This window comes from Chiloscyllium punctatum, chromosome 1, assembly GCF_047496795.1.
Source record: "Chiloscyllium punctatum isolate Juve2018m chromosome 1, sChiPun1.3, whole genome shotgun sequence".
Taxonomy (NCBI): Eukaryota; Metazoa; Chordata; class Chondrichthyes; order Orectolobiformes; family Hemiscylliidae; genus Chiloscyllium; species Chiloscyllium punctatum.
This window is the reverse complement of record NC_092739.1, coordinates 125,370,869-125,398,494: the sequence shown is the minus strand read 5'-3', so window position 1 is coordinate 125,398,494 and position 27,626 is coordinate 125,370,869. Positions and strand designations below refer to the sequence as shown.

Here is a 27,626-nt window from a genome sequence, read left to right as displayed (position 1 = left end):
CTTTGCTTCAACTTGGTCATATCTAGCGTTTAGTGGTCAAGACATCCTGGATAACAAGTATGGTAGCAAGAAGTAAATTTCTTCATGTATAATTACTAGGAATTTGGGAAACTGTATGCACTGACCATGAGGATTAGGAACAGGAGTAGGCCATTTGGACCCTCAAGCCAACTCTACTATTCACCAGCATCATGGCTGATCCACTGCTTCCCCTGAAAGCTAAAGAACCACTTGGCTCCACCAAGAGCCAATTTAATAGCCCCTTCAGACCAATAAACTTGTACAGTAATTGTTCTTAAAAGTTAAATGTGAATAGTTAAATAATGTAACAGTATCTAGGAACCATAAAGTAAATACATTTGATATGAAAATTTGAAAAGGAGATGTTCTTGGCCTTAAATCCAAACATTATTTAGGATGTTGTGAGGAAGATTCTCCACTCTGCCCATAACTGAGTCTGAGCAAAAACATACTTATGCCCAATAACAGGACATTCACAATAAAAACTTTGCCACATATCAGTTGAGTTCATAAGTCAGACTAGTCTTGAAACGTTAAGTGTATTTTTCTCTCTCTACAGACCCACTCAGCTTCTCTAGCAATCTCTGTATTTGCTTCAGCACAGATTAACAATTTTGCTAAACTGTTAAACAACATCGGCTTTATCTAAATTTATGTTTTTAAATTTACAGCCGAAAACAGAGGTCTTACAGCCAGATTACACAGCAGTTTTTTAAAAATTAAATTGTACATGAACTGTACTATATACTTAGAAATGGCTAGTAGAAATATAAACGAGTTTTCACATTTTCAGTGGATGAGCAAATATGGTTTACAGAAAATTCAGTCTCTTCCCTGTCAAGTTCATGTTTTTCTCACTTTCACTTCTCTACATCTATTTCTCTTTTGTTAATTTCAGTTTCTGTTTACTTTTCTTGCTTCACTTTTGGTTTCATTCTGTCCATGTGGCTCCAGATTCGCAGCAACATTGTTGACTCATGACTGCCATCTGGGCAATAGGTGTGGGCAATAAATACTGGCCCACCTAGTGATGCCAACTTCTAAAGAATGAATAGGCTCCTTATTTGGTTTTGTGCCCCTCATTTGTACAGTGCTCCTTTATACTGCCCCTCATGTCTCCTTTCTGAGTCCTTACTGACCATATCCTCATGCACCTGTTCACCTTTCACCTCTCTTGCCACTTTCCATCCAACACTCTTGAGCTCCTTTCCTATTAACTCTCCTTTAATCTGCTCTTTCCTGAGACCCCATTTACCTATTTGATCAGCCATTTTCCTTTTGTCCAATCATTGTCCTCCACAGCCAGTAACCCTTCCTACCAATCAGCCCTGTGGCCAAACATTTCAACTCCCCCTCCCACTCTACCGAGGACATACACTTCCTGGGCCTCCTCCAACATCACTGTCTTACCACCCGGCACCTGGAGGAAGAATGCCTCATCTTCTGCCTCAGGACACTTCAACCCCAGGGCATCAATGTGGACTTCACCAGTTTCCTAAGTTCCCCTCCCCCCATCTTACCCCAGTTCCAACCTGCCACTCAGCACTATCCTCATGAACAGTCCTACCAGCGAATCTCCCTTCCCACCTATCCGCTCCCCCCTCGTCTCTGACCTATCACTTTCATCCCCACCTCCATCCACCTACTGTACTCTTGGCTATCTTCGCCCCAGCCCCATCCCCTCCCATTTATCTCTCCACCCCGGAAGCTTCCTGCCTCATTCCTGTTGAAGGGCTTTTGACTGAAATGTCGATTTTCCTGCTCCTCGAATGCTGCCTGATCTGCTGTGCTTTTCCAGCACCACTCTAATCTAGACTTCCTACCATTCACTCCACTTCCTTTGGTCTCACAGACTGAAAGCCAACCTGCCTACTGGCAAGCTCCTTCTTTTTCCCAAGTTCATAGCAACAAAACAGGTTTGTTTTTAAAAGAGTAAAAATTAAACAAGATCTTTATGTTCTCAGCAGTGTGTGAACTTGCTGTTTTATAACAATCTGAATGTTCATAGGGAAGAACATCAAGGCCTTTGATTTGCAATGATTGCTTCAAAATTCAATTTTATGACATGATATTCTGAAATTTTGATTTGTGCTTTGAGATCCAGTTCTTCTATTTCAGAAAATTGTGAGTTTGATATGGGTATGTCTTTACATTTTTATATCATATATGAATTGACACTTTGAGGAGAGATCTCAAGAGTGAATGCAAAGTGAACCAGTCTGAGAGAGATATCTGGTGTTTGGTACTGCTTGGGTGGGGCTGGGATGGGAAGATTAGATGTTCTGGTGATACATTGGTACTCACCATCCATCCACCTTTTTTTAAATACCACCTGGTCCATCTGTGGATCCACCATTAGACTGTTTGCTTACCTCAGGACCACAAGTCCAGAGTGGAAGACAGCGATCTCAGTTTCAAGGGTCTGCAGAAGCAGAGGAGGCAATGATGAGAAAATGGTTTCAGGTTTGGAGAAACTTAGGCTAGGAAGGAATTTGACAACCCTGAATTAGGGGTGTTAAAGTTTGGCAGCATAAGGCAGCATGGAGGAAACTTTTGGTGGGGAATTGCATTGGAAGTATTGGAATGTGCTGCAAAGGAATTGTCCTACACCTGCCAGCACAGGTTAGTACAGATCTGAGAGCTCTACAAGTATGTGACTTTTTGTACCTATTTCTGTGTGTGGTTCTCTCTCTCTTTCTCCATGTGTTTGTCTTCATTATCACAGATTACAATATTAATGTTTTTGAAATACAGCAAATTCTGTTTTAACTAGCACCTTATGAACAGGCACTCTTGATAAAGCGGCAAAATTTATGTATCTGAAATATTGTAAAGTTTAATGTATTACTACATTACTGTCCAATTACTACAATTTTAAAATTTATTTACCTCAATGCAAATATACTTGTTGTTCAATCAAATGGCCACATGAGATGTCAAATACCACGATCTGCTGTGATGTCTGAGTAGTTAGTCGAGGGTGTGAATGAGAATGTTCTCTGCCAGTGTGTTCTATTTAAGGCAAAGTTGCATTATTATTTAGTTATGCTATAAATAAAGTGTAACAGTGATGTGTGTACCTCCTGCATTATATTCCTATTACTTAGTGTGTGTTTTTACATTAATTATGTGGACCTCTTGATTATCTGGAATATTTGATCAATCGGCACATTCCTAGTCCCATAAGTGCCAGATAATCAAAAGTTTACTGTATCAGAAAAACAGTGCATATACTTTCTGTTTGAGAAGATTGCAAAATTTGCTGCTGTTGTGTTGTATAAAAATTGCGAAAAGCAAACCACAACCACCTCTTCTGTGTCACATAATATGCTAACTCTTGAGAATATCAGGTCATTCAGCCTACTCGAGCTGTACCTGCTCTCTGACAGTGATATTCACTTGGTTACCCTACACTGTTCCTTCACCTTAAGAATTGCCCAGGTCATGGAGGACAGAGGAGGATTGGCACTCTGCTTTGCTCTAAGGGACCTGGAAGTCCTGGTGGACTTGGCAGTACAGAGGAGGTCTGTCCTCTTCACTCAGGATTGGCAGAGGATACAGCATCCTGCTAGCCTGATCTGATGTTGCCACCTGGGTGATTGCTCTTTCCTCTGCCCAGAGGAACGAGCAACAATGCCAGAAGTTCAATGACCTATGACCTGCGGGTTTAAGTGCCACCATCTGCTACTTCTCAATTCACTCTACTGTTGCTACGGCATTTAATTCCCTGCAAAGCTCCTACACTACAACTCTCACTATTGTAGGCAACACCTTCCCTCACTCATTCCCCCAAGCTCCCACACTACTAACCCTGCGCTGCCTGCTGTAACTCATTCAGGACAAAGTACCACCTTTCCTCTCATTTGCACCAGCATTAACAGCTGCCCCACTCACTTTCAACTCACTCAATCCCTCCCTTTGTCTCATTCCAGTAGAAAACCACACTTGGTGGGGGGGCACGGTGGTTCAGTGGTTAGCACTGCTGCCTCACAGCATCAGGGACCTGAGCTCAATTCCAACCTCAGGCAGCTATAGGTGTGGAATTTGTATGCTCTCCCTGTGTTTGCGTGGGTTTCCTCCAGGTGCTCCAGTTTCCTCCCAGAGTCCAAAGATGTGCAGGTTTGGTGCATTGGCCATGGGAAATTGCCCACAGTATCCAGGGATGTGTAGGTTATGTGCATTCGGTATTGAAAATGTTGGGTTACAGGGATAGGGTCTGGGTGGGATGCTGTTCAGAGGGTCGATTGTCTGTTTCCACACTGGGGATTCTTTGATGATGATAAGATAAAGCCAAGAGGGGTGATGGGTGCCCTGCATTCATCTCTTTACCCCCTACGAGGGTAGGATCCTTGCCCTGGATGGTGAGGGCAATAACTATTCCAGTGGTTATGTGGAAACCTCTGTGTCTCAGCAGCCAAGATAGAACCATTATCCTTTGATGTGCTGCACCCCATTAGTGCCTTTGTAAACTTGCTCTTAACATGTCCAAACATCTATCGCATTTCTTCAATGCATTATCCTGTCCTGTAACTCCCACCAGCTCAGATACTGACACCTTGGTGGTTACATTAGCTACATTTGAGTTCAGAGCTCCTGCTGCTGAGCCCTTCACTGACTTGTCTCTGCAGTTGGCCAAGGAAGAAACACCAAGGCAAATAGGCTCCATTGTGTGGCAGGCTCCCTCTACCCTAGCTATAAAGCCTGGGTCTGCACTGAGATAGACTGGGTCGAAGATGGAAATAAAGACAATCCGACACACTTAGCTGATGCAGATGAGACTTCTTTGGAAAAACCTCCTGCATTTGTAAATATATGTTCACTTTTCATCATCAGCTGTGTAAACAAATGTCATATTAGCTGCGGCTACAAGAATGAAGGTGCAAAGGCTCACTATCCTTAGAGCTGCACAATGTTTATGGCCCAAAGTGTGAGGTGTGCAGCTCCTGCACCACTTGCAATCTATGGGACCTTGAAAGGTAATTGCAACTTTGTCAATTTGGGTGAATCTTTCCTGGCTGCAGTACGTTGCTGGTGGATTTGATTTGTAATGTTGCATCATGTGATCAAAAGTGTTTGGGGTTAGGATTTGTACTCCATGCTGTCAGTCACTGAAGATTCATGTACAGTTTTTTGTGATTACAGCTGTATTTTACCTGCACTAGGTACAATTGCCCTTTGAAGGCCCTCCCTCTCAGTATTAAACACTTACCCTGCCCAATGTAGAGGCTCCCACACCCCATTATATCAGGAGTGGTTTGAGGACTCTGGGTCAGTACTCGAGTTTACAACATTGAGAGAGGATCTGATTAAAACTTATGGAATAATAAGAGGCCTGGATAGAGTGGATCTCAAGAAGTTGTTTCCACTTGTAAGAGAGATTAGGGTCAAGGGCACACCTCAAGTGTAGGAATGATCCTTCAGAACTCATAGAGTATCATAGACTCCTTACAGTGTGGAAGCAGGCCCTTCGGCCCAACAAATCCACACTGGCCCTCCGAAGAGTAACCCACCCAGACCCATTCCCCTTCCCTATTACCCTATATTTACCCCTGACTAATGTACCTAGCCTATACATCCCTGAACATTATGGTCAATTCACCTAACCTGCACACCTTTGGATTGTGGAAGGAAACTGGAGCATCTGGAGGAAATCCATTCAGACATGGGGAGAATGTGCAGACAGTCACCCAAGGCTGGATTCAACCTCAGGTCCCTGCAGCTGTGAGGCAGCAATGCTATCCACTGAGCCACCGTGCCGTCCTCAAAGACAAGACAGAGTTTCTTTAGCCAGAGGGTGATTAATCTGCGGAACTGGTTGCCTTAGAAGGCTGTGGAGGCCAAGTCATTGAGTAAATTTAAGACCGAGGTAGATTCTTGATTAGTAAAGGGATCAAGGGTTACAGGGAGAAGACTGGAGAGTGGAACTGAGAACGATATCCTATTGGAATGTTGGAGCAGACTGAATGACCTAATTCTGCTTCTGTATCTTATGCTCCCACGGTCATGATTTCAGATTATATCGCCAAGGCTTAGTTGTAGGTGAAAAATAGGAGAGTAGCCAATGATAGATCCTTGGGAGACACTAGATATAATGATGCAGGAATGGAAGAAAAGCCATTGCAGGGAGATGCCAGGCTATGACTCAATTAGAATGGAATGAAGTGAGCACAAAACACAGTCCCACTCAGTTAGACGGCAGCCGAGCCCTTTAGATGAGGATGGTACAGCCAGCCAAGTCAGAGACTGCAGACAGACAAGGGATTCTTCTCTAGACCATTGCCTCCTTGCCATATTTATCAGTCAAAGATAATACCACAGAAACTTGCCTTGCAAGAAGGCCTTTGTGTCTCATTGGCTATTTGTTATCACATTCCAAACTCTACATCCTTGCCTGTTTAAATTAATTATCAACTTTTCATTTAATCTGTACATCCGTTACTCCAAATGACAGAAGCAATAGTTTTTCCTTGGCTGTTCTTTGTTTCTTAATTTTATAAACCTCTCTTAATTCACCTTTGTGCTTTCCACTCCAATGTGCAATGCCTCAGTCTTCATTTTCTTTACATATACTGAATAGCCAGCTCTACAAAGCAAGCCTTCAGAACAATTACTTCTGCATAATTGCACAAGATTAGTTAAGCTGTCTTTCAAATCAATTCTATTTGAGAGTAAAATCATTACATCCACGTAATTTAGTTTTGCACAACATTCCAGTCATGATCCATTTCCCACTTTATTAAGTTTGTTATATATCAGAAGTCTGCATTTTGACATTTGGCGCTGTCAGTGAAAGGATGAACTATCAGTACTTGACAACAGAGGAATGTGTACTGCTCATCACTAGAGTCTCAGTGTTTATTATGAGGCTCTCTGTTCCAAAGTGGTGAAGCACTGGCCCTCTGTTTTCATGCTATATTCTATACACGTTTTGAATATATTTTGTTTATCATGCTTCTATGTAATGGATAACTGATAAATGCCATTAAATTGAGTCTTTTGAGTTCATGGACTATATTTCCATTTGTTTCTTAAGTTCTGAATACATTTATGGTTATGGTTTATGTCACCATTTAAGTGTGAAGTTATCTTTGCACAATGTTCTTGTCACTTTCAACCTAATGGCAGAATGGAAATGAAAACACAAAATGCTGGAAATACTCAGCAGGTCAGACAGTATCTGTGTAGAGAGGAGTAAATTTAATATGATGACCCTTCATTAGAACAGTCAGGTAGAATCGTCAGAATCAGAACAGGTTGGATAGACCCTTGCCTCTAAGCATCACTGTGTATTGAGTAAGACTGGCATAGCGGGAACTGTCTTTTATTTGTCTTTTTCAATCAATCTAAAGATATAGCAAGAATCTACTTTGTGCATCTCTCCAGGCAATATATTAAAGGACAAGGACAGATTGATTTTGAATTGGATGCAGTTGCTTGTTTTGATTCTAATACACTCCAAATGAGCAATGCAGTGCCAGTGTAAATTATTCATGAATGTCAGCTTGAATTTTGAGGTGATGATGATGCAAACATTCGTTCTCATTACTCCATTGAAACTGCAATCTGCAAAAATTGCAATCCCAGATGATAGTCGAGCTTTCCGAACTCTGGGGCAATTTGGAATTTTCAAAGGGCTGGCAGAAGGAAGGGAACAGGAAATCAGCTTGCTTCAAATTAATGTCCCATTAATCTCTGTAAGGAGCTAGCTAAGGGGAATTTCTGATGGAAAGGTGACTGCTAAACTTTCTTTCAGTGAACCCAAACAGTCTGATGCATATCAATGCCCAGCTGTCTGATTCAGTCTGGGGACATTTGACAGTGTGCAAGACTGAATTTTCATGGGTCAATTCTTGCTGAACCCAGCACTATACATGTTTCTGTATTGGCATCACCACATGTTTCTGTATTGGGCGGCACGGTGGCACAGTGGTTAGCACTGCTGCCTCACAGCGCCTGAGACCCGGGTTCAATTCCCGCCTCAGGCGACTGACTGTGTGGAGTTTGCACGTTCTCCCCGTGTCTGCGTGGGTTTCCTCCGGGTGCTCCGGTTTCCTCCCACAGTCCAAAGATGTGCAGGCCAGGTGAATTGGCCATGCTAAATTGCCCATAGTGTTAGGTAAGGGGTAAATGTAGATGTAGGGGTATGGGTGGGTTACGCTTCGGTGGGGCGGTGTGGACTTGTTGGGCCGAAGGGCCTGTTTCCACACTGTAAGTAATCTAATCTAATCTAATCCCTCCAAGCTCCAACTCTTCTTATCCGGCCCTCTGATCAGCTGCCTTTTATGGTTTGATTTGGTTAATTATTGTGGGCAGTGTCCTGAAGAAGGGCTTATGCCCGAAACGTCGATTCTCCTGTTCCTTAGATGCTGCCTGACCTGCTGCGCTTTTCCAGCAACACATTTTCAGTAGTGTACAGTGGAAAGTATGATTTTGCGTGCTATTCAGATAAATCATACCTTACGTAAATACATCAGGGTAATAAAACAGAATGCTTTATAGTATGACAGCCACTGAGAAGGTGCAGAGAAAGATCAGCTCTCTTTGTATGAGAGATCTGTTCATAAGTCTGATAACTTTTTCATGCAGAGACTAATGTGTGTATGGAATGAGCTGCCAGAGGATGTGGTGGAGGCTGGTACAATTGCAACATTTAAAAGTCATCTGGATGGGTATATGAATAAGAAGAGTTCTAGAACTAGATTAATTTAGGATATCTGTTCGGCATGAATGATTTACTTCCATATTGAACATCTCTATGACTCTATAACAGCGGGCAAAGCTGTTCTTGAATCTGTTGGTATATGTTTTCAAACTTTTGTATCTCCTGCCTGATGGAAGAGAGAAGGATCTTTGATTATGCTTGCTGCTTTTCTGAGGCAGTGGGAAGTGAAGACAGAGTCAATGGAAGGAAGGTTGATTTTGCTGATTGATTTGGCTGCAATCACAACTCTCTGTAATGTTCAGCGAGACAAGTCTCCATCATGGCTGCTACCTGCTTTTGCCTCTGGCAGTAACCAGGCTGCTCCCACTTTCTTAAGCTGACCCCCTTCTCAATGCATCAATTACATTTAAAAACAGTATTAGTGATGGAGTTGAGATGCCCAGGCCAGGGTGCAGAATTGCTGGGCTTCCCTTTACAACATTTTATGAACAAGGGTGTATAATGCCTGCAGTTCTCCAGTCTTCTGGTCCTTCCTGTGAATCTAGTGAAGATTAAAAGACGATGGCCCTTGGCCCTGCAATTTCCACTTCCTCTTGCTTCAATATTTTCAGATGCTAATCATCCAGTCTAACTGCCTTTACACATGTTAGGTACTTATAGTCTATCCACCACTCCCTTCTTATTAACTTTGAACCATTTAATGACAGAGATGCCTCCTTTGTAATCAAGGTTAGAATCTACCTCTTTTAGCAAAGACAAATGCAAAAAATTCAATTAACATTAGCTATGCTTCTTGCCTACATGTGTAAGTCCCCCTTTTAGTCTCTAAACAGCCCTACTCCTCTTCTTACCACCCTTTTGTTCCTCATGTGCCTACAGAAGAATTCAGGATTCAGCTTTAAGTGGGCCACAAGTCCCTTCCCACTCTTTAATGTGCTTTTACAGCTCCCCTCTAAACCTTCTGTATTCCTCATGGGTTTTGATTGTATTTTGTACCTTACACAGGTTACAAGTTTCATGTTTCTTTTCTAGCACCAAGCTGTCACTAAATTTTAGCAACAGTGTAATTGTCCTGAAGGATCTCATTAAAATCAGCATGTTTCCATCAGCAGAGCACTGATGGCCTCTAACATTCTAGACCTCTGCTGCCATGAAAAGCAATCACACTAATTAGATTTGATGACACAATCATCACGATAAATGTTGCTCACCTCTGGGGTAAAGAAACAGCAGGATTGTTGACACAGACAACAGACCCACGAAACAAATTTGGTGACCAAACAAGCACAATAAATGCTATTTGTCTCCAAGTAAGAACATCTTTGTGCTGGAGAAATGAAAGCTATTTTCAGTATGCTTTCCGGGTTGCTGTAGAAGATGCATTTCTATTTCTGTTAAACTGGCAATTAGGCTGCCTGAGGGTTGAAACATTTATGCCAGAATTCCAGCTTTTGGATAATGAAATTCCGCCCTTTTCACCTTTTCTCAAACTCCTCTACCCCACTTGCTGCCTCCCAAAACAGCCAAAGTTGGGCAGACCGTCTCAACCTGCAGTCTCTCCAATAGTGAGAGCCTTGGCACGTGGCCCAAAGGAGCCTCTGATCAGCTCGGATCTGGCTGCCATCGATTATCTCAGCTGAAGGGCACACTCCGTTGTTGACCATTCTCTGAGCCAAGCTTGGAGAGAGTAAGAGGGGAAGCTTTGCATTAACTTCTGCAAGATTTGGCAAGTTAGGCAAGGAGGGTCTGTCAGAAATAGAGTCTGCTGAGTAAATGAGGTGGGGCTAGCAGAGTAAAGGAAGCACATATTGAGGAAACAAGTGGGAGAGGGCTTGCTGACTGAGTGGAGAGTCGCTTTTGAGGAGAGATGCTGCTCAGTGAGTGGTGGAGTGGAGTTCAGGCAGAGACTGCTGAATGAGTCAGTTGAGGGAGGAAAGTGGGAACACAAGAGCCCAGCACAAGAATACAAGAATTCGGAGCAGGAATTGGCCACCTGAATCTGCTTGACGCCAGTTTTCACTCATATTGGGTCTGTGTTGATTCCATTGCTAACATTCACGGCATGTATTGTCATTATAAAGCAGGTGGAGAATGTTGACAAATTAATGTGAGCAACTCAATTTGAGGAGGGACAAACCTTCGTGCTTGAAGGCGTTGATGGCCTTTGTGAGTTTATATACTGAAGTTACTGCTGGCATCCTCGATCATGTTCAATTTCAACAGTTTTCAGAAGGCATTCAATACAGTGCCATGCAACCACCTCATGAAGGATGTAATAGCTTCTGAACTAAAAGGGACATTAGCAGTGTGGATACAAAACTGGCTGAGTTATAAGTAGCAATGAGCTATGGTCAATTGATTTTTTTGGGCTGGAGGAAGTTTATACTGGAGTTTTCGGGGTTGCAACTGGGACCCTTGCTTATCCTGATGTGTGTGAGTGATCTAGCTGTTGATGTACATGGGATAATTTCAAAGTTTGCAGATGATAAAAATGGAAGTACTACAAACTGTGAGGAGGACATGTACTCTCTCGAATGGACATAAATAAGTTGCTGGAGTGGATGATAGATGGCAGATGAAGTTCAATGCAGAGAAATGTAAAGTAGTGCATTTTGCTAGGAAGAACATGGACAGAAAGCATAAAATGAGAAATTTAATTCTAAAAGGGGTGCAGAAGGAGAGTGCGTATATGTGTCCAGATATTGAAGATTGCAGGACAGATAGAGGGTGATATTAATAAAGCACACAACACCCTCAGCTTTATTGATAGGGTCATGAGTATAACAGGAAGAAGGTGATGTTGAACATTTTACAAGATACTTGTTAGACCTTAGCAAATTTGAGTCCATTTCTTAGTGCCACACTGAGGAAAGGATATGAATGTGTTGGAAAGATTGCAGGAGTGATTAACAAGAATTGATCCAAGGATAAGAAACTCCAGCTTAGAAGATAGATTGGAGAGATTGTGACTATTCTCTTTTGAGAGAAGAAGGCTGAGAGAAAACTCTAACAGCCATTTTCAAAACTATGAAAGATGCTGGATAGAACAGATAGAAAGAAACCATTCCCAAAAGGATCAAGAGGGTACAGATTTACAGTGATTTGCAAAACAAACAAATGTGTCGGAGGCAGGTCCATTTGAGACATTCAAAAGGACTTTGGAGGATTATTTAAATAGAAATAATAGGGGAAAAATCAGGAGAATATCATTGAGTTATGGTGCTCATTTGAGTGTAGAAATGATGTGATTGAGAATGTGACAGTGGATTAAAATTAATCATAATGGAAAATAATTTGCAAAGCACAGCCTTAGTGCTTTACTTCACTGAAATTGTATACAATCCAGCAAGGTTTGTTTAGAATGCTGTATCGACCCAATCCTCTATTAAATACAGTAAAGCTGAAATGTTGAGATCATTTTTGTGATTTTGTATAAATGTATTGGTTTACAGCCTTGACAGTAATAAAAGGTTAAAAAGGGGAAAAACGAATGTATCTATTTATTTCAGTCTATTAATCTACCCATTTGAAGTGGTTTAGAAGCTTTTGCATTTCGGTACAGATGATAAAATATATTCACCTTTTTGTCTTTGGTCACTTGCATTGCTGCTGTTTTGATCATTGGAATGGGCATAAAAAGCCGTACATTTAATTTGTTGTAGTGGCGTCAGATCACAAATACTTGTTGATCCATGCATCCCCAAACTGAAGAACGATTTTTGATAATTGCAGTCTGCTTCACTTTCTCCCAAGATGTGTTACCCAGAAGAAAGCCTTAAATTTGTTAAGACCTCCCTTCACATATATATCCTCACAGTTAGGCTTGCATTTTTGCTGTTAAAGTTACAGTGACTCCAAACCAAATATCTCCCACTTAATGCACAGAATGCAGCTACACTTGAAGTTTATTATGCAATCCACATGATGTATACTGAGCAAAATCGAAAGATTGTTTTTTGCAGTGACAGAGGAAATGAGTACTTGCTTCAATGTAAGAGTGTATTTCTGAAAGATCTGGTTACTCATGAATGATTCTTCAAAGTACTGAAAATAATATAGAAATATCCCCCACTGTTCCGTTAGAGAATGGGCTATTTCTGTCTCACTAAGCTATTTTGGTTGTGAATTAATATAAAATAAACCCTTCCTGGTTTTCATCAGTTTTTCACTGTCCATCAACAAAGCAAATTGAGTCAAAGACTCCCAAGTGAATTCTGGCCAAACCAGACCCCTTTGACAATAATCTGTATGTTCTACAGTCTGACCTTTTGCTGTTTCAGTCTACATTCAGAAGGATGTTAGTTCTGCAAAGTTTTCAGATAATCACATAGGACCATTGCAGTTCAATCACAGCAACTAATATTTATATAATGGCTTTATAAAGGAATAGGATAGGTCAATAAGGGCATTAGTGATTTAAAAGAAATTTAGCACCAGGCCACAGAAAGAGATATCTGTACAGATAATCAAACACTTGGTCAAGTAAGTATTAGAGATAGGTGTGATGGCATGGAAATGGCTTGGAATGACCAGGACAAGGATCTTAAAATTGAAGCCTTATTGAAATTACTACAAGTTAGCAAATTCTTTCATTTTCTTTAATTCTTTTATTGTTACTGGCAAGGCTGGCATTTGTTGCCTATCCAAATTTGACTTGAGAAAGTAGTTTTGAGTTGCTCTCTTAAACCACTGCAGTTCATCTGATGTAGCTACACTTAACATGCTATTGAAAAGTGTGTACTCCTGGTTGACCTGATATCAATGAAGTAATAGTGATATAATTCTGGGACAAAACAGTATGTAGCCTGGAGAGGAACTTCTTATCAGTAAGCAGCAATATATATGGTGGCATTTCTTAGATATTTTCCGCCTTAAAGTCACTTGGGATCAGTGCATATCAGTTGGCCCATTGCAGACATGCCAAGTTAAAATCTGCTGCTTTTCCTTTGGTTTCATATTGTAACTGAGTAATTTGCTTTGCCAGTGTGGTGTTACTCTCCTGGAGGCATCCTACCTCCTCATTTATGGACAACGTTTAGCTAAGCAAATGTTATAGATGTTAGGATTCTTCAATAGAAGAATGCATCGCAGCATCACAGAAGTGGTTTGTGGAAATGTGTGAAAATACACATTTACAGATGGTTAGTGGTCACCATCTTGAATCTGTTGGGAGCATATATTCTGTTTATTGGCCTTGTTTGACTTGGTGTCATTAGATTTCATGGGGTCAGAAAACTCCCTTCCAAAACCAATGTGTCATGATCTTTATTGGCTTTGTCCTGCTGGTTTGACAGGACATATCCAGAAGTAGTAATGGAGTGATAAGTGAACATACTTGGTGTAGGTTTAAGTCGACCTTCATGAGAGTTGCTGGTATTGCACTTATCAGGGCAACTGGGATCTTACTTCGCATATTGACAGAAGTGGCTAATTCATTTGATTTGATAAGGAATTATTGTTGGATGTGTAAGTGGGAGATCCTTTTAATCTTCTTTAATATGGTACTGAGACAGAGGGATCTGCAATTTAACATCTCTTCTGAAAAATAGTGTCTAAAGGGCACGTTTGACGTTTGACCCTACATCATGTCTTCATGTCCAGTTGTGTACTAACTCAGTTGGATACGACCTGTATTCCATAGAAATACCCTGAGGACCAGATGCAATAGAATTGATACCTTAAGGATATTATCCAGGCACTTAGCAGGTCGAAGGTGATGAGCAAATTGGAAAGGAGGGCACAAAGTGGCAGTGTGAATGGGGGGGGGCGGGGTGGTGGTGGATGAGGGAATTCTATAATGTAAAACAGGGAGCTATTCATTGAGCTCAATTTTCAAAACTAGAAACTTTCTTGAGGATCTCATACATAACACATCAGACTGGGGAATGCATACTGGTGAATATAGGTCATATTGAAAAAGACAAATTTGCAGTAATGCTTTCGATACGGAGCAGTCCCGGAGTAATGTAAAGATTTGTAGGAAGTGATAGGGAGACAGTTTTTTTAAATGACTAAGCAGATTTGGATTGGTCAGTATAGCTAATAGTGAGCTCACTGAATGCTAATCCATCACCGTTGAACTTGAGACCATGCAGCTGGCTTTTAAAGGAAAGAATGGTGGTGGAAAATTAATCACAATTAGTCGGGATCAAAGGCTTGAAAGTAAAGGCAAACAATTAACAGCAGATGATTGGATAAAACATATCAGGGTGAATATCAAGTTAGAGGAAGCCATGAGTTAAGAAAGAGAAATTATTCTGATGAGGAGTATTTAAATGAACTGAAATTGTGTGGAAGGGGAGATTGGGAGGTGATGTTGTGGCAGGGAAATATTAATGCAGATGTGGATAAAATTTTAGACATCTCAGAGGTCATGATACCATACAACGTAGAAAATGTCAGTGGAGTAACTCTGGATGTAGATAGTAGAATTTTTGAGTGATCACAATCCCATCTCTTAAATATCCCTCTATTCCTTTCCTCTCTAAGAATGTTATCTAATCTGTTTATAACAAATTCCATATTCTGTTGCCTTTAGATGAGAAGGGGCTGCTTCTAACTTTCTAATTTTTAACCTGTGTTCCTGTTCTTTGAGTTTTACATATGGCAAACAATTTGTTTTTACTAATTTGGTTAACCTTCTTCATATCTTTAATATTTTCTTGCATCATCTTGAAGTCTTCTCTTCACCAAAGCAAGCAAGTCAAATTCCTTGATAGCTGAATTATTTATATCTGGTCCCACTAGAGAATTGCTGGATTTGATCAAAAGACCAAATTAGAATCACTACAGTCTCCAGTAGTTAGTGAGAACAATTTGTTTGGTTACCGTATAGAGTTTGAACACTCTAATAATGAGACATTGTTGAGTTCTCGCACTATGTAACATTTTGTTTACGTTTCCATGACTGTTGTTTTTCCAGGAACTGCCCAGACTCAAAACGTACATTTACCAAAAGGTTTATGCTGGAGAAACACATTCGTCTTATGCATGGTATTAAAAATCCCGATATGACACAGATGCCAGAGCCGACAACCATAATGGAATCCCTAAAGAAAGAAGAGAACAAGGTGCATAATAATGTATTGGGTCCTATAATTTGTTTAATATGTGGGGACTTCAATGTATCCTTACCTGTAACCAACACTAAAAAATAACGATTTGGAGATGCTGGTGTTGGACTAGGATGTACAAAGTTAAAAATCACACAACACCAGGTTATGGTCCAACAGGTTTAATTGGAAGCACTAGCTTTCGGAGCACCGCTCCTTTTTCAGGTGGTTGTGCAGTATAAGATATAAGACACAGAATTTATAGCAAAAGATTACAGTGTGATGTAACTGAAATTATATATTAAAAAAATACAATTTCAATATCAATATATTGAAAGTTAGTGCTTCCAAATAAGCCTGTTGGACTATAACCACCAACTCTGACCTTAAAGACTAGGGACATATCAGGTAAGCATCTCTTCTTTTTTACTTTGTGATAAGGGGGCTAGTAGGGATGGCAGTGCAGGGAGAGCAATGTTCCTCCTGCATGATGTTTGAGGTGAGGGGCGCCATTAGTGTCCCATCCAAGTACATCTGCAGGAAGTGCACCCAACTCTCGCTCCTCCAAGACAGTGTTAGGGAACTGAAGCGGGAGCTGGATGAACTTCGGATCATTCGGGAGGCAGAGGCTGTGATAGATAAGAGTTACAGGGACGTAGTTACTCCTAGGCACAAAGAAAGCTGGATAACTGTTTGAAGGGGAAAAAAACAGTCAGTGGATGGAACCCCTGTGGTTGTTCCCCTGAAAAACATGTATACCATTTTGGATACTGTTGGCGGGGATGACTTACCAGGGGTATGCAGTGGGGCCCAGGTCTCTGGCACAGAGCCTGTCCCTGTTGCACAGAAGGATAGGAGAGAAGTGAGGAGAGTGTTAGTCATTGGGGACTCAACAGTTAGAGGCTCAGATAGAAGGTTTGTTGGGAATGAACAGCCTGTTGCCTCCCAGGTGTCAGGGTCCGTGATGTCTCAGATCGTATCTTTGGGGTCCTGGAGGGAGAGGGTGACTAGCCTCAAGTCATTGTCCATGTAGGTACCAATGATATAGGTAGAAAGAGGGATAGGAATGTAAGGCAGGATTTCAGGGAGCTAGGGTGGAAGCTGAGAGCTAGAACAAACAGAGTTGTTATCCCTGGTTTGTAACCCGTGCCACGTGATAGCGAGGCAAGGAATAGGGAGAGATATCAGCTGAACGTGTGGCTGCAATGATGGTACAGGAGTGATGGTTTGGATAATTGGGGCTTATTCTGGGGAAGGTGGGACTTGTACAAACAGGATGGTCATCACTTGAACCAGAGGGGTACTAATATCCTGGGTGTGAAATTTGCTGGTGCTATCCGGGTGGGTTTAAATTAGCTCAGCAGGGTGATGGGAACCTGAGGTTGTAGTTGCAGTGCACAGGAGAATGAGAGTAGGGAGGACAGGGACAGGATTTCAGAGTCACAGGAATGTGCTGGCAGACAGCGAAGTGGTTTGAAGTGTGTCTATTTCAACGCCAGAAGTATCCGAAATAAGGTAGGTGAGCTTGCAGCATGGATAGATACCTGGGACTTCGATGTTGTGGCCATTTCGGAAACATGGATAGAGCAGGGTGAGGAATGGATGTTGCAGATTCCAGAGTTTAGATCTTTCATTAAGAACAGGCAAAGCAGTAAAAGAGGGGGAGGTGTGGCCTTGTTAGTCAAGGATAGTATAACGGTGGCTGAAAGTACATTTGATGATGACTCGTTGACTGAGGTTAGAAACAGGAGAGGAGAGGTCACACTGCTTGGAGTTTTTAACGGGCCTCCGCAGAGTTCCAGGGAGGTGGAAGAGAGGCAAAATTATTCTGGGCAGGAGTGAAAGGAACAGGGTGGTCATTACGGGGGACTTTGACTTTCCCAACATTGACTGGAAATGCTATTAGGAGAAAGTGAGGACTGCAGATGCTGGAGATCAGAACCGAAAAATGTGTTGCTGGAAATGCGCAGGGGAAGGAGAATCGACGTTTCAGGCATGAGCCCTTCTTCAGGAATGAGGAGCGTGTGCCAAGCAGGCTGAGATAAAAGGTAGGGAGGAGGGACTTGGGGAGGGGCGTTGGGAATGCAATAGGTGGAAGGAGGTTAAGGTGAGGGTGATAGGTTGGAGGGTTGGGGGGTGTGGCGGAGAGGTCGGGAAGAAGATTGTAGGTCAAGAAGGCGGTGCTGAGTCCGAGGGTTGGGACTGAGAATTTCCCCTCCCCCACCTTTTTTCAGTCTTCTTCCCGACCTCTCCGTCTCCCGCCCCACCGCCGGCCTATCACCTCATCTTAACCTCCTTCCACCTATCGCATTCCCAACGCCCCTCCCCCCTACCTTTTATCTCAGCCCGATTGGCACACCCTCCTCATTCCTGAAGAAGGGCTTATGCCCGAAATGTCGATTCTCCAGCTCCTTTGATGCTGCCTGACCTGCTGCGCTTTTCCAGTAACACATTTTTCAGCTGGAAATGCGATAACTCTAGTACGTCGGATGGATAAGTTTTTATCCAATGTGTACGGGAGGGTTTCGTGACACAGTATGTCGAAGGGCTGACAAGAGGGGAGGCCACACTGGATCTGGTGCTTGGTAATGAACCAGGCCAGGTATCTGATTTAGTTGTAGGTGAGCACTTTGGAGAGAGTGACCACAATTCAGTGACGTTTAGTTTAGCGATGGAAAGGGATAGGTACATGCCACAGGTCAAGAGTTATAGATGGGGCAAGGGCAATTATAATGCGATTAGGCAAGAATTAGGATGCATAGAATGGGGTAGCAAAATGCAGGGGATGCAGACAATGGAAATGTGGAGCTGGTTTAAGGAACAGATATTGCGTGTCCTTGATAGGTATGTCCCTGTCAGGCAGGGAGGAAGTGATAAGGTAAGGGAATCGTGATTTACTACAGAAATTGCATCTCTTGTTAAGGAGAAGAAGGAAGCTGATGTGTTGATGAGACAAGATGGTTCAGCTAAGGTGATGGAGATTACAGATCAGCTAGGAAGGATTTAAAGAGAGAGTTAAGAAGAGCAAAAAGAGGACACGAGTAGTCTTTAGCAAATAGAATAAAGGAGAACCATAAAGCTTTCTATAGGTATGTGAGGAATAAAAGGATGACTAGGGTAGGAATAGGGCCAGTCAAAGACAGAAGTGGGAAGTTGAGTGTGGACCCTGTGGAGATCGGAGAGGTGCTAAACGAACATTTCTCATTGGTTTTCTCTCAGGAAAAGGAGAATATTGTAGAGGAGAAGAATTAAGTACAAGATATTAGACTAGAAAGGATCGAGGTTAGTTACGAACAGGTGTTATCAATTCTAGAAGGAGTGAAAGTAGACAAGTCCCCTGGGCCGGATGGGATTTATCCGAGGATTCTCTGGGAAGCTAGGGCGGAGATAGTAAAGCCTTTGGCTTTGATATTTGAGACATCATTGTCTACAGGTTTAGTACCTGAGGACTGGAGGATTGCAAATACTGTGCCCTTGTTCAAAAAGGGCAGTAGAGATGACCCAGGTAATTATAGATCAGTGAGCCTTACTTCTGTTGTAGGGAAGGTTTTGGAAAGGATTATAAGAGATGAGATTTATAATCTTCTAGCAAGCAACAATTTGATTTCAGATAGTCAACATGGTTTCTTCAAGGGCAGGTCATGTCTCACAAACCTCATTGAGTTTTTTGAGAAGGTGACCAAGCATGTAGATGAGAGTAGGACAGTTGACATGGTATACGTGGACTTCAGTAAAGCCTTTGATAAGGTTCCACATGGTAGGCTGTTAGAGAAAATGCAGAGGCATGGGATTGAGGGTGATTTAGCAGTTTGGATTAGAAACTGGCTTTCTGGAAGAAGGCAACGAGTGGTGGTTGATGGAAAATATTCAGCCTGGTGTCTGGTTACTAGTGGTGTGCCACAAGGATCTGTTTTGGGACCACTGATGTTGTCATTTTTATAAATGACTTAGACACAGGCATAGGTGGATGGTTTAGTAAATTTGCAGATGACACTAAAGTCGATGGAGTAGTGGACAGTTTGGAAGAATGTTACAGGTTGCGGGGGACTTGGATAAACTGCAGAATTGGGCTGAGAGGTGGCAAATGGAGTTCAATGCGGTTAAATGTGAGGTGATGCACTCTGGGAAGAATAACAGGAAGGCAGAGTACTGGGTCAATGGAAAGATTCTTGGTAATGTGGATGTGCAGAGGGATCTTGAAGTCCACGTACATAGATCCCTGAAAGTTGCCACCCAGGTGGACAGTGCTGTTAAGAAGGCATACGGTGTGTTAGGTTTCATTGGTAGAGGGATTGAGTTCCAGAGCCGCAATATCATGCTGCAACTATACAAAACGCTAGTGCGGCCACACTTGGAATATTGTGTACTGTTCTGGTCACCATATTTCGGGAAGGATGTGGAAGCATTGGAAAAGGTGCAGAGGAGATTTACCAGGATGTTGCCTGGTCTGGAGGGAAGCTGTTATGAGGAAAGGCTGAGAGACTTGGGTCTGTTCTCAATGGCTCATTGGAAAGAAGAAGGCTAAGAGAGGATTTGATAGAGACATACAAGATGATCAGAGGGTTAGATCGGGTAGACAGTAAAAGTCTTTTTCCTAGGATGATGATGTCAGCTTGTACGAGGGGGCATAACTACAAATTGAGGGGTGATAGATTAAGACAGATGTCAGAACCAGGTTCTTTACTCAGAGAGTGGTAAGGATGTGGAATGTCCTCCCAGTCAATGTAGTTAACTCAGCCATATTCGGGGCATTTAAACAATCCTTGGATAAGCACATGGATGATGATAGGATCGTGGAGGGGGATGAGCTGAGAATAGTTCACCGGTCAGCACAACATCGAGGGCCGAAGGGCCTGTTCTGCACTGTATTCTTCTGTGTACTATGTTCTATAACCTGGTGTTGCGTGATTTTTAACTTTGTAGACCCCAGTCCAACACCGGCATCTCCAAATCTAAACGCAAAATTGATTGCAGAGAGATTGATTTACTTCTTTAATCCATGATTTATTAAAAATGTTACGGTCAAACGTTACACCTTGGAGCTGACTGCTCGTGTGGCACAAATATTTAAGCTGGCAGCAACTCTTTGTACCACTGCTGTACAAAAAAGGAAGGAGAGAGAAACTACAGTGAACTACAGGCTGGTTAATTTAAAATCAGTTGGTGCGAAAATGCTAGAATCCGTCATTACGGAGGTTTAACATAGATGAGTAGAACAAGTCAGATGTGTTGAATAGTGGAACAGGTTCGACTGGCCATGTGATCTATTTTTGCTTCTATTTCTTGTGCTCATTGTCTTAGTCCCACACTGTTTTGAAAAGTGTAGGTTAGACTATCTCAGGAAATTCTCAGAGACCAATCATGCAACAAACAGGTCAAAAGAACAACTCTGTACTATATGCATGAACACATTCCCACCAAAGAGAGACATGTCATCTACCCTGTTGTGGAATACATTGAAGAAAATGAGAAGGCAATGGTCTAGAGGTATTATCACTAGACCTTTAGTCCAGAAATTCAACTAATGCTCTGGGGACCTGGGTTTGAATTCAATAACTTGTTTTAAAATCTGGAATCTACTAATGATCATGCAAACTCATCTGATTCACTAATGTCCTTCAGAGATAGAAATCTGCCATCCTTATCCAGTCTGATCCACATGTGGTTCCAGACACATGTCGATGTGGTTGGCTCTCAAGTGCCATCAGAAATGGCCAAGCGAATTGCTCAGTTCAAGGATAGTTAAGGCCAAGAAATAAATGCTGACCAGCCAGTGACACCCACGTCCCATGGGTGAATAAATAAAACTTGGTGCTAACACTGGGTGAATGGAGTAAACAAGTGTTCATCTTCCAGCAGTTGAGTATTCCTCCTTTCAATAGAAAAACTCAGTGGGGAAAAATGGAGATGCATGTGCTAGTTACAAACACCGTATCAGTGTTAGGCAATTCTCAGACCATCATTTATATAAATAATAATATGGAGTGGTTTCAAAATTCAGTTCAGAGTAGTTGTTTGTCACCAGAAGTGTGTTGTCACTATTTGATGTAAGTGAATCTTTCAACTGAGAAATACTCTTCATATAATCACAGAATTGTTACACGTCAAAAGGAAGCTGTTCAGCCCATTGTGTCTGCGTCAAGACTCTGAGTGAATGATTCACCTTGTGCCAATCCTCTGTCTTCTCTTTAACTCTGCTTGTTATTCCTTTTCAAATAATAATCCAGATTCCTCATAATTCAACCTGCCTCCAGCTCACAGTCAGGAAACACATTCCGGATCTTAACCGTTAACTGTTTGTTTGAAGACATTTACTTTCAAGTTTCCATTCCTTCTTTTTGCTAATTACTTTAAATTTGTGTCCTATAGTTCTCCATCCTTCCAGCAATGGGAACAATTTCTTCCTGTCTGCTCTGTCCAGGCTCCTCACGATTTTAAATGAATGCATCAAATTTCCTGTCAACCCTGTTTTCTCCAAGGAAAGCAGTCCTGGCTTCTCCAATCGATCTGCTAGATTAGATTATTTTCATTGCTCATACCAACGGTTTGAATTTGTTTTGTATTGATCATTATCGTGGGAGGCAGGAAATGCAGTTGGGTTCTGACAAGACAATGGTTAGAAATAGAATGCTGCTGAAATTTCCCTCCGATTCATTGAATATATTTTACTTGAAGCCTTGTTTCCTGCAGATGCCGTTACCACCAAAGCGGAAGTTGGAGGATGCAGTCGTGGAGCTTCGACCACCCCCCAGAGGAGCCATTACTCAGCCTTTGAAGAAGCTGAAAATCAACGTCATCAAACTTAACAAATGTGCCGTATGCGGCTTCACCACAGAGAATGTAACTCAGTTCCAAGAGCACCTACCCCAGCACAAGACTGATGGCTCCACCTTCCAGTGCAGGGAATGTGGTCTCTGTTATACCTCTCTCCAGTCTCTGACCAGACATTTGTTCATTGTCCACAAGATGAAGAATGCCCAGCAAATTGCCAGACAGAACGGTGCCAGGGACGAGAATGCGGCAGACAGCAAAATGAGCCTGGAGGATAGTCAGGCTGAGTTGATGCTGATGGACAAGAAGTGCAAAGTTTGCTTCAAAACATTTGAAACTGAAGCAGCCTTGAACACACACATGCGGACTCATGGCATGGCTTTCATCAAATCTAAACGTCTGTGCACATCAGAGAAATGAGGAGCAACTCTCCTGAAATGACAGTTAATTAACAAACAGTAGAGGTGACTTCATGCAGAAGGGACTGTTTCAATTGGGACAAACTTCCCCTTGTTGCAGCTTTTATTGGAATGTCATACAAAGCCCTGTTACACCTCACCTGTACAGATTGTATATGTTGTCCAGCATCACTTCTAAGCTGTAATTTGACTAAAGGAAAAGCTCAATGCCTTTGAAGAAGTATACACTTTTTTTGTACAGTTACAGTACATAATTACTTCATTTTTATGCTGCATAACATAGTGTTCTTTCATCACAAACCTTGCTCACTTTTGGTCACCATGTAGTGAGTTGGTCTTCGACATCGCAAAACTAATGATATTCATTGAACTTATTTAAAGAAAAACAGAGGGGAATTGAATTTCAATTAACCAGGTTTTGTTAAAATGTTGTTTACTTATCTTGAGCTGCTTGATCTGAATACTGTCTTTTTAAATTAGAAGTTCATTTTCGATGGACCAAATTAGGGATGTATTGTATCATCATTGTACTTTGATAAACTGATTTGTTGTTCAACTATTCACTTTGCTGGAGGAAAGCAAAAGGCTTCAGGAAAATAACCCCAGGAGGAAATGTGTATGTCGGTGTCCAAGTTTGAAAACTATGAATGATTGTGGGCAATTTGATATTTATTTTTTTAAAATATTGACAGGTATTAGTTTTCTTGCAGTTAATGATGAAGGTCTTTTGAGACTAATTAGCAATGTGTTTAGTAAGTGTGTATGCCTGTGTGTATTCACACGTGTGCATGCTCATGTGCTTGTTCATGTGCATATTTGTGTGTGCATGTTTGTGCACCAAAGACTAGGTGCCTGCCATGCAGAAATCGGACAGTTGTGAACTGGACTGACAAACTGGTTCAGATTCTACTAATTAAAATAATAAAAATTGAAGTCCAGTCATATGAATTTTGTATAGCGGCATTACACTTCCTGACAGATTGGCCTAAGGTTATTGGTTTTCCCTGGTGGCCTGTAATTTTTTTAATACCAGCTCACTCATCTTATCAAGTCAAGGATGGGTTTACACTGCCATCATAAACTAAACTGGTCCAGCACTGATTACCTTGGCCTCAGCCATCCAAAAGAAAGTTATATCTTAGAAATCTGATACAATGGATACATTGCAATGAGTCAAGCGTGCCCACACAGTAATCCATAGGCAACATCAAACTGGAGGCTTTAAAGAAAGCTGTTGGCAATGATTGTCTGAGAATTGTGTGAAGGGCTTTTGCCCAAAACGTCGATTTCAAAGCTCCTTGGATGCTGCCTGAACTGCTGTGCTCTTCCAGCACCACTGATCCAGAAAATGAGAATTGTATGGATGAGGCTGAACATCACCATAACAGACCATACTGCCAGTCCAATGGGTGAGCAAACAGATATTAAAGGGAATATTGATTAATTACTTTGTGTGTGACTTGCAAAACCCCTTATGCGGCATGCAAATGTCCCTTACATGCAAATATAATCTCAGACACATTAGGCCGCAGTAACAAGCATTGGCTTTCTTGTGCCTCCTACAGTATTATGGTGACACCTAGTGGTGAAAGTTCAGAATTACAGCTAATAGTCTTCAAATTGACGAAAAATAATGCAATAATGCAAGATTCTAAAAATTGCACAACGATATGCTAAGAAAAACAAAGAGAAAATGGGCTGACCAGTAATACTGAAATTAGGAGTGGTGTTTTTCTGTATTTATTTGAATCCAGAGTAAGCTTTTATAGCTGGTGGAAATGCTTCTATCTTTAATTAGTAAATCTTAACATTTTATTGGCCTAGTAGAGTCACTATTTTGCCTAAAAAAGTTCTACCATACGAGTTAAACAGGACAGACAGCAGGAAACCAAATTAGACTGATAATCATTTTTTATTTCATAATTAACTAATGTCTTGATTTATTTTGCACAGTTTAGCGTTTTCCTGTAATTATAGAAAAGCAATTTGACGGTATCTTCTGATTTGACTAGATTTTTATGAAGTCTGACTGGATTGTTTTCCTGCAGTAAACATTTTTTATTTAATTTCTACAGGATGCAAATTGTAGTTGATATAACTCTCCCACTATTAAGTGAGTTTGATGGTCATCTCTAGTCAGATTAAATAGTAAAATGTTTCTATCCTCTGACTGGTAAAGAGCTTTCTTTTCTCTCCAAGATGTTGTAAGGTTATCGTGAATTATCTGTTCTGTAAGGGCAGAGTAGAGAAAGACACAGTAATGATTTCGTGGTACACCATCACTATCTGTAAAAGAGTCAGGAAATATTTAAAGAGTACTGTTGCATTGCCAAGTTGCCTTATAGAAAGCAATTGTATGTTTTTAAATGAAAGAAAATACGCTGACAAGCATTATGCTGGACACAAATACTTTTTTTCTCCTGGATTTGATAGAGTATTGGAAGGACTGGGGTGTAGTATATGTGTAAATTGTATTTTACCTCTGGTGAATCTGGGTTCAAGTGGAGCCTGAGTTGATGGATTTTCAGTTTTCTTTATTACTTTTAAAAATCCAATGTGAAATAACCTCAATCCAGTTGTCTCTTATGTGGCACTTATCGGCATTAAATTAGCAATCTTAGTCATACAGCTGGGATTACTAATTACTGCCATTTTGTGATAAATGGAAATATCACCCCCATTGCTAAAATAGGAGAGACTTTTTGAAGCTGGTATAACAGCGCACAGTTTTCAAAATTAAAGGAAGCTTCACCGAGTTTCAAACAAAACCAAAGCAATATTGGCAAGAACTAAAGTAATAAAAAAGATTGCAATGACCCATCCGGGAGCAAAATTAAATTTGGTAAATTCAATATTTTGAAGGATAAGGTCGAGAGGTTTTTCACCTGCAGTGCAAGCTTCTCCAAACAGAATTAGCACACCATGATCGTCAAAGCAGTTTGGTCAGGAAAGCATTGATAACGTCCTTTTCATTTCATTTGTCACTCAACATTCCAAACCACCTGAATTTTGTTTTATTTTTAAGAAACGGCAGCTGCCAGACTCCTCGTTATTTGGTTATTCTGTACCTTTGGTTATTTTATGGCTGTGTAGTTTAACTTTCATCTTACCATGATAAGTGATGTAAAAAATATAAGCCCTTTCTTTCAGAACTAAAAGTAAGCCAGATCTGTTGGTACACGGACATTATAAACGGAGTGCTGCAAAAGCAATTTTAATAATGAATTGTGGCCAGTCTGGCATGAAACCTGTTTTTTAAAATAAGCACCGAGAATGATTATTAAATTGAATTATATCACGGTTGGATTTAGTGCACAATAGGTGAATGTTATATTTTTGTATTTTGATTGTTATAAGTTGTAGAATTCAAAATGTTTTACTACAATATGCAGGTTCCCAGCCTGGAATGTATTCCCCAATGTTTTTTTTTCAAATAAAGAAGTACTGTATCAGGGAATTGATTACGCGCAGGATTAATTATTCTACTGTATCATTCCCAGTACAGCACGGATAAAATCTGATCTCCATTATTTGTTGTTACTGTTTGATTGTTCTTCCAGATCTTTTTCAGCTTTAGTGAACAGATGACTGCCCTGGGCCTCACAAAATAGCAATGAGTTCAACTTTGTAATTGATGTGAACTTTGTTTTAATTGACCTATTCCCTAATTACGTTTTGGGCTCTTCAGTTGCACTTGGTCATCCTTAAGAGAGTGTATTTTTAAATACAGTGGCTGAGTAAAACAGGAGGGTGACTTCCGTTAAATGTTTGCAGCCAATGTGGCAAGAAGCTCGAGCAGACTGGAGTGACAATAGACAATGTGGCGAAAGTGAGGACTGCAGATGCTGGAGATTAGAGTTGAGAGTATAGTGCTGGAAAAGCACAGCAGGTCAGGCAGCATCTGAGGAGCAGGAGAATCGATGTTTTGGGCAAAAGCCCTTCATCCTTCCTGGTGAAAGGTTTTGCCCAAAATGTTGATTTTCCTGCTCCTCGGATGCTGCTTGACCTGCTGTGCTTTTCTAGCACCACAGTCTCGATTCTGACAACAGACAATGCCATGGCATCAGTTACATTATCATTGGGTTCTCTAAGGAGTTCAAATCTGGATAGATTCAGCATTTTATCAGCAGGTAACATAAATGACATTTTCAACAAGGCTGCAATGAGCAGAAAGGAAAAAAAAACACTCTTCTGTTTCACAATTGTAAATTGCTCCCTCATGCAAGTTTAAGCTTCTCATCATCATATTTTTCGAGGCTTTTATATCTTGTGTGTTTAGTCCAATAAAAATTTTGTACTTTTTTAAATTTCTTTTGTTGATGTAGACTTTAATGGCATGAAAAAATGTAGCCATTGTCTTGTTATGTTCCTAGGGCATGTCTTGCTGCTGTCATTGATAGTAAAATTTGTCAGTTGTAATCTTATCAGAGTTTAAACATTTAATAAATGTTTAAAGTATTTAAAGAGCTGATGTGTGGAAAAACATTTTTGTTCTCTTGCAGTTTTGATATTTTGTGAGTTGATTTTTTATCTAAATTGATGAAGTTTTACAGCAGTGCAGTATTGTGAGGGACCCTGGAGTTAATTTTAATAACATAAGCATATTTATGATCTTTCTTGTTTCTTCATAATTATGGTGAAGGTACCCATTTACTTAATGTAGTCAGTAGAAGTAACACAAAACTAGTGAGATGCATGTGG

At 41.1% G+C, this 27,626-nt stretch overlaps 1 protein-coding gene across 9 annotated transcripts in view; it reads left to right on the top strand.

The window, feature by feature from the left end:
- The window catches only part of znf532 (zinc finger protein 532), a 226,786-nt gene extending 199,394 nt beyond the window's left edge, over positions 1-27,392 (top strand). For 8 of the 9 annotated variants that reach the window (XM_072573555.1, XM_072573593.1, XM_072573576.1 and 5 more), the window contains 2 exons: positions 15,606-15,753; positions 22,411-27,392. In XM_072573555.1, the coding sequence (XP_072429656.1) occupies positions 15,606-15,753; positions 22,411-22,926 (664 nt within the window). In that variant the 3' untranslated portion in view covers positions 22,927-27,392. The remainder of the gene's footprint in view (positions 1-15,605; positions 15,754-22,410) is intronic. The other variant, XM_072573610.1, reaches the window with a different exon arrangement.
- Positions 27,393-27,626: the final 234 nt, after the last annotated feature.